Raw genomic sequence first — 11,289 nt, 5'->3', positions numbered from 1 at the left:
AAAAAAAAAAAAAAAGAGTGTATTTTTTGCTTCAACAGGGAAATAATACTTAATAGAAATTAATATTTAAGCCCCCTAAAATATATTAAATACACAATACCAAGTAGGAACAATATAGAATCTTCTGGAAATTCAGGCTGGCAGATGGTGACCAAAGAGGATAAATATGCCTTGAAATAGTATATAGTAGAGTACACAGTACTACTTCTTAAGGGCTTTACATCCCGGTCTCCTAACAAACAGAAAGCTGATATATCTTATGGACATAATAGCCCAATAATATCAAGGTTAATTTTAGCCGTAGACAGTGCTTTAACTGGGCTAAGGATGATGATGGTATACTCGGTGCTTAACCATGCCTATGTAACAGCCGTTGGATTCTCCCCTTTTTCCTTTTCCCCAAACACATGCACACACATTTATATAATACTAGTATGTTCATGTTTGTGACACACACACACATGCGCACACACAGAAACACACATGCCAGAACTGTACTTCCAACTCAGTAGCTGCAAGAGCAGAAGTGTTCTTGTAGCTTGGTCATCCCCCTTGGATCTCAGACTTTCCCATATAATCACTCCCACCCCCACTACTACATACACAACACCCTGCAATCCAGAAAGCAAAAGTAAATCTGACTGCGGAAGAGGAAACAGTAGCCTTAAAACAGTAAAAGAACCACCCAGACTATAATATATGTTAATAAGTAGGGAACATGATTTGGGACCATTTAAAAATAAAGTACTAGGGAATATTTCCATAATATTTGTAGACTTCTCTTTAAGAAAAGTCAAATAAGAACAACAAACTTATAGAAAATAATAAATTAGAAATGTCAAGTTTACAAAAGGTTTTCCACATTCCAACTTTGGTAGGAAAAACAGTATAAATTTATTTTATTTCTTCCTTTGCAAAAATCCTAAGACGTGTTCTTATTCTGATAATGCTCCAGAAAATGTTATCACAAAACCCAGAGGGGACTCCTGCATCGTACTCTCTGTAGAAAAGGTTTTTTTCTTTCACCCCACTCCTGAAAACTTTTTAAATAGCTCTGGTATAACAACAATAATTTATATCATAGAGATTTTTTTTTTCCAAATGAAGAACCTTATAAATGTCTTATTCTGTATATTAGAAAACTGAATTGCAGTGGAGTAAGTAAATTGTTCAGTCTCACAAGGAACCAGGGCAAAGCCAAAATTAAATTCAAGTCTAATAAACTGTGAAGAGAGTGATCTGTCCCCAAGGCAGAATAGTTCAGTTACTATGGGTAATGGTCCTTCTAAAACAGCACAATTAAAATCTGTCATAAGGATACAATAATGCCATTTATGAATGTATGTGTGAGACAGAATGTTATGTTTATCACTGAGTTCCCATTGTTTCATTCATAGCACTTATTTCTTCATACTTTCTATACACATTTACTTGCCATTAAATTAGGAGATGCTTCATGGTAGGAACCAAATCTTACCACTTTTATACATGTAGCACATTGCCTGGAATACAACAGGCATTCAGTAATATGGGTGTGTTTGTGTGTAAAATTTCATAGACCCAACAGACCTACAGTCAACATCTCCTCCCAGCTACCAAAACAAATCATGGTGAGAACGTCTGAACTTCACTAATGATGTTAGCCAACTCCACGTACTAAAGAAGAATAAAAATATGATCAATATAAGCTACTCTAATAATAGCAATGCACAGAGATACCCAATAACCTTAGTATTATTTGTTAGAGTGTTTAAGTATATAAACTAAGGTAGCCAAGAATGAATTCACATTATTTAACTCTAGTTAATCAATACCTTGTTATCATCACAAGCTGATTCCCCCAAATGGTGTATTATCCTAACTATTTCTTCTTGTTTCTGAGATGTATCCTGTGACCAACTAGTTACTTAGTGGCGGCTATACCAGAGTGCACCAGAATGAAAATAAGAGGAGAAATAAATTCCAGTCAGTCCTTCTTACTACTTATTAACAGCTTTTATGAGGTGCTTTGGTGAGGTAGTAGGATAAAAATGAAAACCAAATTCAGTTTGGGGATTATAACAACACGTGGCACTTTGTCCTTTAAAAAACTCATTTACTTATATCTCGTTCAACTGTGAGGTTTATTCATCCATATTACTCTCGACCTCCATTACAATAGAGAATGGGCTGAAAGAGTTATTTTCTGGGCCTAATTTTTAACATGTCCTCCAGAGTTACCTTTATTTTTCTTTTAAAATTTTTCTATAATCTTACCTCCCAGTCCAAATAATCACAGACATCTTCAAAGTTAGTGAGCAGAGACACTGAGCAGAAAAGCCGTGGCAGCTCATCCCTTGTCATTGGGGGAAAACGGCTATCTTTAAGGGCACTGTTAAAAACAAAGCAAATATTAAAGCAATCACTGGATATGAAAGTTGCCAATTTCAAATGCAAACAATTGTTTGAAAAAGGTAAGAGTTTCAAAAAGAATCAGTAAGATGTCAAAGGTACCAATAAGCTTCAAATGTATTCAAATTCCTTTAGAAGTCACCTTTTTTTTCATTTAATAGATTGTGTTTGCTAGCCAATCTTGTGACCACTTCAATTGTAAAGAGTGAATCATCAATTACATTTCCTGTACAGCCATTTCCTGATGTCTTTCCCTGCTACTTGTAGAATCTAAGAATGTTTTATTTTGCTTTTGAGAAGAATAAAAACTCGACTAGTGGAAACTTGCAGGAAGGTTTCTGGATCTAGTGCTGGTGGCAGTAAAAATAAATTATATATATGTGTGTGTGCATGTGTGTATGTATACACATATGTGTATGTGTGTGTATACATATATATGCATACACATACACATATACACAATATTGTCTTAAAAAAAGATCATACTAGGAAGGCCAGTCACCATAGAATAGCACTCGAAGAATTCAAAGGAAGATCGAAATTTCATTTTCTTCAAGAAAAAAAAAAACAAAGAAAATGGAAATAATAATGCAAATTATAGACTAAAAATATTCATAAGAATTTCAGGCCCCCTATAAAGGATAATTTAACATATGACGCAAAAATTGTGAAACTACAGGAAATAGGGCTAATCTAGGAAATAAAAGTATGATTAGGAGACCATTAATCACGTCAATGAATTTCTGAGTACATCAACTCTGATTGGATCCTGTAATCAAGTGTAGTATATCATAGTGCCAAACTCTAGAAAAACCCCACTGTAAAATGTGGAAAAACCGTAATTCGTCCTGCAATGGAACAGAAAATACACACACACACACACACACACACACAGAGTGTGTGTGTTCCTTGTACTTTTAAAAGAAACCACTTCCTGATCAAGAAAAACAAACATACTTCTGATTGCCTACTATATTAATGGCACTACTGGTATTCATAACATCCATCTTCAAATGTCCTAGATAGGAGCCAGGCTTAGAAATATTTTCATGGATTAATCCTCAGAGGTTACAAACTCAGACTCTACAAACTGCTTGGGTCATAACATAGTTCCATAGCCTTGGAAAGAATTTAATTCCTTTTTCAGTGACTTTCTCACACTGAATTTTCTTTTTTTCATTTTCCCATCCCTTTGTTTGCATTCTGAAGCTCATCCACTGCGTTTTCATATTGCACCACATTTTGGTGCTCATTTTATCCTGCTATACAAAGGAAAATGCTTATAGGAAGATATAGAGATGTTATAGATGTATAAAATTATAAATGTTTTTCCCATTCAAGAAGCCAAGATTAACCAAGAAAATCAGGAAATCTGTGATAATTCATACTCTGAGAACAGCATTTCACTATTTTATAATTTAATGACGTAAATTTCCTATGGTTTGGCTTCTTTTATTTTCCTACTGACAAATAAAAGTTTAAAAAAATACTTGCAAGTTCTCATTCAAAGCCAAGATAAAGACGTGTGTGTGTAACAACCCACACCCCCCAACCCCACACAGGAAAGAAGTTCTAAAACACAGACCAGAATAATTGTATGCATAAAAAACAAAAGGCCAATCACATTTTCAGTTTTACTGTTAAAAGAAGAAAAAGAGAGTAAAAGACACATTATTCATTAGAATAATACAAAATATAATTTTAAGGGGTTATGGATTTTTTTTACTGTGGCAAAATATACATAACATAAAATTACTATTTTAGCCATTGTTAAGTATATAGTTCTGTAAAATTAATTATATTTGTGGTGTATCTATCACTATCTTCCATCTCCAGAACGTTTTCATCTTTCCAAACTGAAACTCTGTACCCATTAAATACTAACTCCCCATTCCTCCCGCCCCTAGTCCTGGCATAAAATGTAATTTAAATATACTTTTATAATTTCAAATAGTTATAGTAATACAGTCACTAATGTTTTTAATTCATAACACTTTTATTGAGATATAATTCACATACCACAAAATTCACCCTTTTAAAGTATATAATTCAATGGCTTTCAGTATATTCACAGTTATGCAACCATCACCATTATTCAATATTAGAACATTTTCATCATCCTTAAAAGAAAGCATGTACCCAATAGCAGTCAGTGAATATTGGCACCACTCCCAGCTCCTGGAAACCATTAATCTACTTTGTTTCTATGGATTTGCCTATTCTGCACATTCTGTATAAATGAAATCATACAATATATTGTCTTTAGCATCTGGCTTCTTTCACTTAGCATGTTTTGAGATTTCATCCATGTTGTAGCATGTATCAGTATTTCATTCTTTTCATTGCCTAATAGTATTTCACTGTATGGATACACCAAATTTTGTTACCTATTCATGGGTTGATGGACATTTGGGCTGTTCCCACTTTTTGCCTATTATAAATAATGCTGCTAAGGAATTGACATATAAGTTTTAATGTGGATGCATGTTTTCATTTCTCTTGGGTAGATAGGAGTGGAACTGCTGGATCATAAAGGTAATTCTACCTTTAACTTTTTGAGGAACCAACGAACTATTTCTCACAATGGCTGCACGATTCTACTTTCCCAGCAGCAATGTATGAGTTCCAGTTTCTCCACATCCACACCAATATTTGTTGTTGTCTGACCTTTTGAATATAGTGCTAGACCTTCTTTAATGAAGCACATTTTGTACCTAGCTGTAGCTTTTTCATTTTAAAAATACACATGCTGAAGTCGCTATACAGTTAATGTCTCAATACTTTGAGGCACATTATCATTTTGTTTAGTTCATTTCCTAGCAGACCAATAAAAGATAAATTCAAACTATTTGCAGTGCAATTCAAACTATTTCAAATCAATGAAATTTTCAAATACCTAAAACATAAGTGAGGATTAGGCTACAATGCTTTTCTCATGACATTGAGCCTTGTTGTTCACTCATTCTAGGCTTAAAAAAAAGAATGTTTAGAACAAGGAGTTAGTGGGAAAAAGCTAGAACAATGAATGGGATAAAATGACAATGGTGCCTCACCATGTCAAGGTTCAAATATACTGATTTCAAAGCTCTGAAATAGTAAAGGTTTGTTAGTCATGATGGGAATAGTCTGATTTTACAGGGACATTTAAACAAGACTTTTGATTCTTGCATTTTTTAGCCAGCTCTAAGTAATTTTTCATTAAATTCATGAACACAGAAAAATTCCAAAGGTAGGAAGTCCTCAATGTCTCCACATGTAAATTTCTAGGGAAATGAACTAGCAATGAAAGCCTAGCAAGGATTTAAGAGATTACAAAAAGATGAAAATACAGCTGGAGACTGACCTCAGAGCTGCCAGGCTGGTGTGGATAGCTGAAAAACAACAAGATTCAGCTTTCCTCAGCCAAGCTTTCCTTAACCAAGCTCTTTTTAGAATATGCAATGTTGAAATTGTGCTTTTAGAGAGAATACTGTAATCTGGAGTTGGGCAGTGACTTACTCAAGGTGACTCAGCTAAGTTAATGACAAGGGTAGGGATACAACCAAGATTTTCTGACTCAAGTCCAAAATTCTTTCGAGTATCTACATTTTAGTTGTCACCTTTGCATGGATTTGCTTTCAAATTTTAAAATTAAATGCTTGCCTTACTTGGCAATTCTGATCTCATACCTGTGGTACCTCTATCTAAGATGATAAATAATCATTCAGTAGCATTCATTAGTAGCCAAAGGGTAAACAGAGCTAGACTTCCTGTCTACTGGAAATCTGCAGGAGTAAAATATTTTAAAATATTAATACTGTCCATAGTAAGCATTTTATACCGAAGTAGTATCTGCCAATTTAAATTCTAGGCAGTCTAAGGAACTGACAAGGGGGTCCTGTAAGTAAATTCATATGAATTTCTCTTTGTTAGAATAGGAAGTCATTTTCTAATGTTTAAATATTGCTAGAAAAACAAAACAAAACAAAACAAAACACTTACATATAAAACCAGTCAGCTGCTCCATCACCCATTGGATAGATAAGCTTTAAACAATCACAGTTTAGTTCACATACCAAATTCAAATATATTCAATTCAAATTGGCACCTTCTCAAGAATACACCTCACCTAATTGAGAAGGAGCATTAACATTTGTCAAAGTTAAATAATGTTATGTAGTACTTTCATAAAAATGAACATTTGAAGAAAAGCTATTAAGAGTTTAGCTATGAAAGAACTAAAGAGTTTGTGACAGTGCCTGGAAACTATGCTAAAAAGAAAAAAAAGTCGCTGAAAATAGGCAAAACCTTAGATATTACAAGGCTCATCGTAAACAATACAGCATGCAACAGAAATAATTTAAGGGACTCTGTCTAGTCATTCGCTCACTTGTTCATTCACTTTCTAAAACATTGTTGAACTTAATCGATTAACTGCTGGAAAGTTATCAAACTGAGAGAGGCTTCATATTACATATTACTATTTTTCAGGACAAGGAAGTAATTAAAACCCAAATTAAAAATCCCTGTTGGGACAGGCAAAGAGAAGCAATTCAACTTGTATTAGTCTAAAACTAAAAGCAGTTTCTTCATGAGGGGTTTCAACCACCAGGAAATTCCATATTCTGTCATTCCCTGCTAGAGCTTCTGGAATAGAATGCATACGTGGCATGTTTGAACCTCAGAAACTCAGAATACTAGAATCCTAAACCCACATCTGAAAAATTAACTACCTCTCTTTCTCACTAAGTAGCAATTTTAGCTTTCTAAAATTCAAGAAGCAATGGACACAAAACAAAATGTAAAAATGTGTCTATTCATCAAACCTAAGGGTAGAGAGGAAGAACAAAAGACACAATTATGGTTAAGGAAGGAGGAAAGGTACCTTATTTTGGTGAGGGCTGTTACTCAAAATAAAAGTTTCAACTGTAAGCTATATGTACAGTGTTACTTAATTGGGAGATGGTTTTCCTCTTACAGTAATAAATAAAACCTTCTTGCTGCGCAATGAACATTAACATTTATTAATTTTAATATATATGCTTAATATGATATGATGGGGAACAGAGGAAAGAACCAAGGGATGGAACAAAAGGAAGAGAATATAGGAGAGAAAGAAAAAGGAAAAAGGAATATGTAAAAAGAAAAATGAAGAGAAAAGCAAGAAGCTGAAAACAGAAGTAGGAGGCAAAGAAAGTACAAAGAAGGGGGACACTAAGGGCTCAAATAGAGACACATGCAAAGAAACAAGGAGAAGGCAAGAAAGGGAGAATGGAAAAGTAAGAGAGAGGAGAGGGAGATAAAGGACAACAGGTTCAGTAGGTTTTGATATATATTATCGGGCTCCTATCCTATGAGATTCACTTAGGCTTTAGAGTGTTATCACTTACTGCCCTCTGATTTAAAGTTCCTGAAATGCTCTGATCTTGAATTCTTAAAAGCCTCTACTCTCTAGGAGATAGCCATAGCTGCCCACCAGGAAGGGAAAACTCCCTGTGAGCTGCCAGCTGTGAGGACCAGCAAGTATCATCAGAATCTGCCTCCTAGGCCACAAATTCCTCCCCTCTAAATTAAGAGAATTGGGTCTGAATTTGATTTAGTGGAGCAGAGCTAAAACTGGAAAATAAAAGATACATAAAGAAACAGATGGCTAAACGTTTGTATATACAGAAAGTATTTCTTATTTCCCTCTACAAAATGTCTACATAATGCTTTCTCTGCAGAGTTTCTAGATTTACTCTACCTTTTTTTAGAAATGAACTACTAGAAACTATTTTTGTTTAAATTATGTTTTTCTGATGAAAATCTGCCAAAGTAAAATGAATATTTTAATTTTCTCTTTATGACTCTGGTTCACCTTTAAAACTCAATATAACTGGGTCATTTGTTACTGTACACCATAACAACAGTGCTCTCAAGGCCTTGGCAAGAAAAATTGTGTGGGTTTGGAAAAGATTACAATATGACCACTAACAATTATAAGCTTGGAAATGTGAAGATACGAGATTGTCTCTACCTTCAAGAGACTGTGTAACACACAGACTGGCAAAATTTCCAGGGATCTCATCCATGTGTTCTCTTAAGTTAGGATATACTACAAAACTGAATGAACCACCTCTTGAACTGAATTGGAATTTAGAAACCTGGTCTACAATCCCAAATTAGTATTATTTCCCCAGACCCATCAAAAGTGTGTCTCCAAGGTATAACAACAGTTCTCTGTGACTTATGCCAATAAATATAGCTCCAAAAATGCAAAATTGAAGTAATCATTAATTAATGAGTGCAATTTCACAGTTCTCTAGAACATAACCTATTAGAATGGCCAACAGCTTGGGTTCTGGAGTCAGATATATTTACATTTGGATCCTGGCTCCACTACACACTAGTTGTGTGACATTTGGGCAAGTCTCTTAATCTATGCTAGCCTTCATTTCCTCATTTATGAAATGGAGATCATAATAGTATCCACCTAATGGAGCGACTGTAACAAATAAAATAATAATAACTGCATAAGTGCCTTTACTAACCTACTCAATAAGTAGTGGCTGTCAAAGAACTCTGATTGGTCATCCATCTATTTGGTAAGTTCATGTCCACAGGGCTGCCCCATATTATGGCTCTGGTGAAAGGAAGGGAGCCACAGGACTAAGCTGTGCTTTGGGAAGAACTAAACAAGTTATCTTCTCTAGGAATTAAATGTGGCCATCTTGGGGGATAATAGCTACCTTTCCAGGTCCTGGTGTTTTCATTTCATTTTCTTTCATTTTCAAAATAAGTATTAAACACCCGCTATATGCTTTTTATTATGCAAAGAGCCATGGAGAATATAAGAATATAAGATTACTAAATAATATATGGATATGTATAAAATACTTGTTAAAATCATGCTGTAGGAATGCTGAGAGGAATAATCAGCAGGTTAGCGCTCTTTCTGAAAAGATCTGTTTTACAATTTGCTACTAGTTTACTGGTTACCAACTGACTCAGAGTTACAGGGAGTTTTACAGAAATATATATATATATATATATATATATATATATATAAAAAGTTTTTTTTCACAAACAAATCTACATCAAGTAAGGTGCATCTTCACCAAGAGTTTCCATTATCCTGCAGGCGGGGATTCATATGCTGCTTTGAAACATTTTCTTAGTTTTCTTCAACTACAGTTTTTAAATCTTTTGGGCAGGAATTGGTCTTTTACTTCTGTAGAAGAAATGTTTATCAAGAAATAAAGTTCCCTAAATCATGTTTGATAATTTAGATATATTACTCTCTATCCTACTATTCATACCATAACAAAATCCTTAGGTAAAAAACAAAACAAAAAACAAGAAAAATAATTTCTAAGCAGCGGATATAGAATGAGAGATGAGAGATTCCATAGGCAGCAACCACTTTCCTCATTTAAAATAGCGGTCTCCAAGCTGTTTTTTTTTTAATTAGTTTTTTATTTTATTTTTTAAATTAAAAAAAAATCCATTGAATTCCTTCAGAACTGCAGGACATGTCCTCACTACCACATGGGGATTGACTGACAATGTCATCTGTCATCACCAGGATCCAAACAGTTTTGACTGAGTATTCCTATCACTAAAAAAAGTTTGAGCACACATCCTCAATATGTATATTTATAAAGTATATACTTGTCCTACTATCACAGGCTAATATATCAAAGCATGATACTTAGAGTAGGCTTTGTTATTGAAGACAGTGGGTATAAATCAAATAATGTTCTTGATCTTTTCTTTCTTGTTTTGGGGCTGACATCTTGTCATATCTGATTAGATTATTTTTGTTTTCACTTCATGACTTGGCTAAATTAAGAGGAAACTCATAGAAGTGTCAGCTAGTTCACCATTTTCTTGCCCTTGCATTATTACTATTATCATCAACCCATTTTCTTCCTTGCAGGAATCTTAAGTCACTTGTCCATTCTGCATGGGTTAGTTTATCTAGCTTTAGCTGACCAACACACAATAGTCACACAGCTTAAGAAGATTCCTGCAAAGAAGCCACAGGATGAAGATTATACAGGTTGGAATATCCCTTATTCAAAATGCTGAGGTCTAGAAGTGTTTCAAACTTGGGATTTTTTGGGGATGTGGGAATATCTGCATTTTATCAGTTGAACATCCCAAATCCAAAATTCTGAGATCTGAAGTATTTCCTTTAAGCGTTACATTGGTACTCAAAAGTTTTGGACTTTGGAGTAATTCAGACTTCTGGATTTGGGATTCTCAACCTGTACTAAGAACCAGAAATCTACTTAACTAGGTACATGTAAACTGAAATATGTTACAATATGCCTAAAGTGAGCAAAAGAATGTACATGCCACTATGAAATCTCACCAAATCAAGAAATCTCACACTTTTCTCAGGATCCCTCATTTACAGTATATGACAGTGACTCTCCAACATGGACCAAAGGAGAGCATCAGGGTCAATCCATATGTTAAATATTAGTGGAGTTTAAATACTTTGTTATATTTTATCTAAAATGATCATAAATATAATTTCTAATATTTTTGTCTCACCCCACAATGGATCTTTCAGGTACATTCCTCTTTGGATGGCCTAAAGCTCCTAATCAAGCTCTAGAAGACTGGTCCTAAGATATTTAGACATGATACTATGAGCAAAAGCAGCTTAAAATCTCAAAGAGCCAATATCTGCTAAGTACCTACTGTGAGTAAGGTACTATACATGTATTATCTTATTTAGTCCTCAAAACAACTCATTTTGTAGAGGAGGAAGCTGAGGTTCAGTGATGATCAGTGAGATTTAGTAACTTGCCGACGGTTGTAAAAACAGGTAAGAGAGCTGGCCGGGCATGGTGGCTCACACCTGTAATCCCAGCACTTTGGAAGGCCAAGGCAGGTGGATCATGAGGTCAGGAGTTCAAGACCAGCCTG

The 11,289-nt window shown here is 34.5% G+C and overlaps 1 protein-coding gene across 2 annotated transcripts in view; it reads right to left on the bottom strand.

Annotated features, from left to right (window-relative positions):
- The window catches only part of AMMECR1 (Alport syndrome, mental retardation, midface hypoplasia and elliptocytosis chromosomal region gene 1), a 129,907-nt gene that overhangs the window by 17,517 nt on the left and 101,101 nt on the right, over positions 1-11,289 (bottom strand). For both annotated transcript variants that reach the window (XM_011984511.1, XM_011984512.1), the window contains one exon: positions 2,257-2,371. In XM_011984511.1, coding sequence (XP_011839901.1) covers positions 2,257-2,371 — 115 coding nt within the window. The remainder of the gene's footprint in view (positions 1-2,256; positions 2,372-11,289) is intronic.

This window comes from Mandrillus leucophaeus, unplaced genomic scaffold, assembly GCF_000951045.1.
Source record: "Mandrillus leucophaeus isolate KB7577 unplaced genomic scaffold, Mleu.le_1.0 Scaffold269, whole genome shotgun sequence".
Lineage (NCBI taxonomy): Eukaryota > Metazoa > Chordata > Mammalia > Primates > Cercopithecidae > Mandrillus > Mandrillus leucophaeus.
The sequence above is the reverse complement of the archived record's forward strand: the minus strand, read 5'-3'. Positions and strand labels throughout refer to the sequence as shown.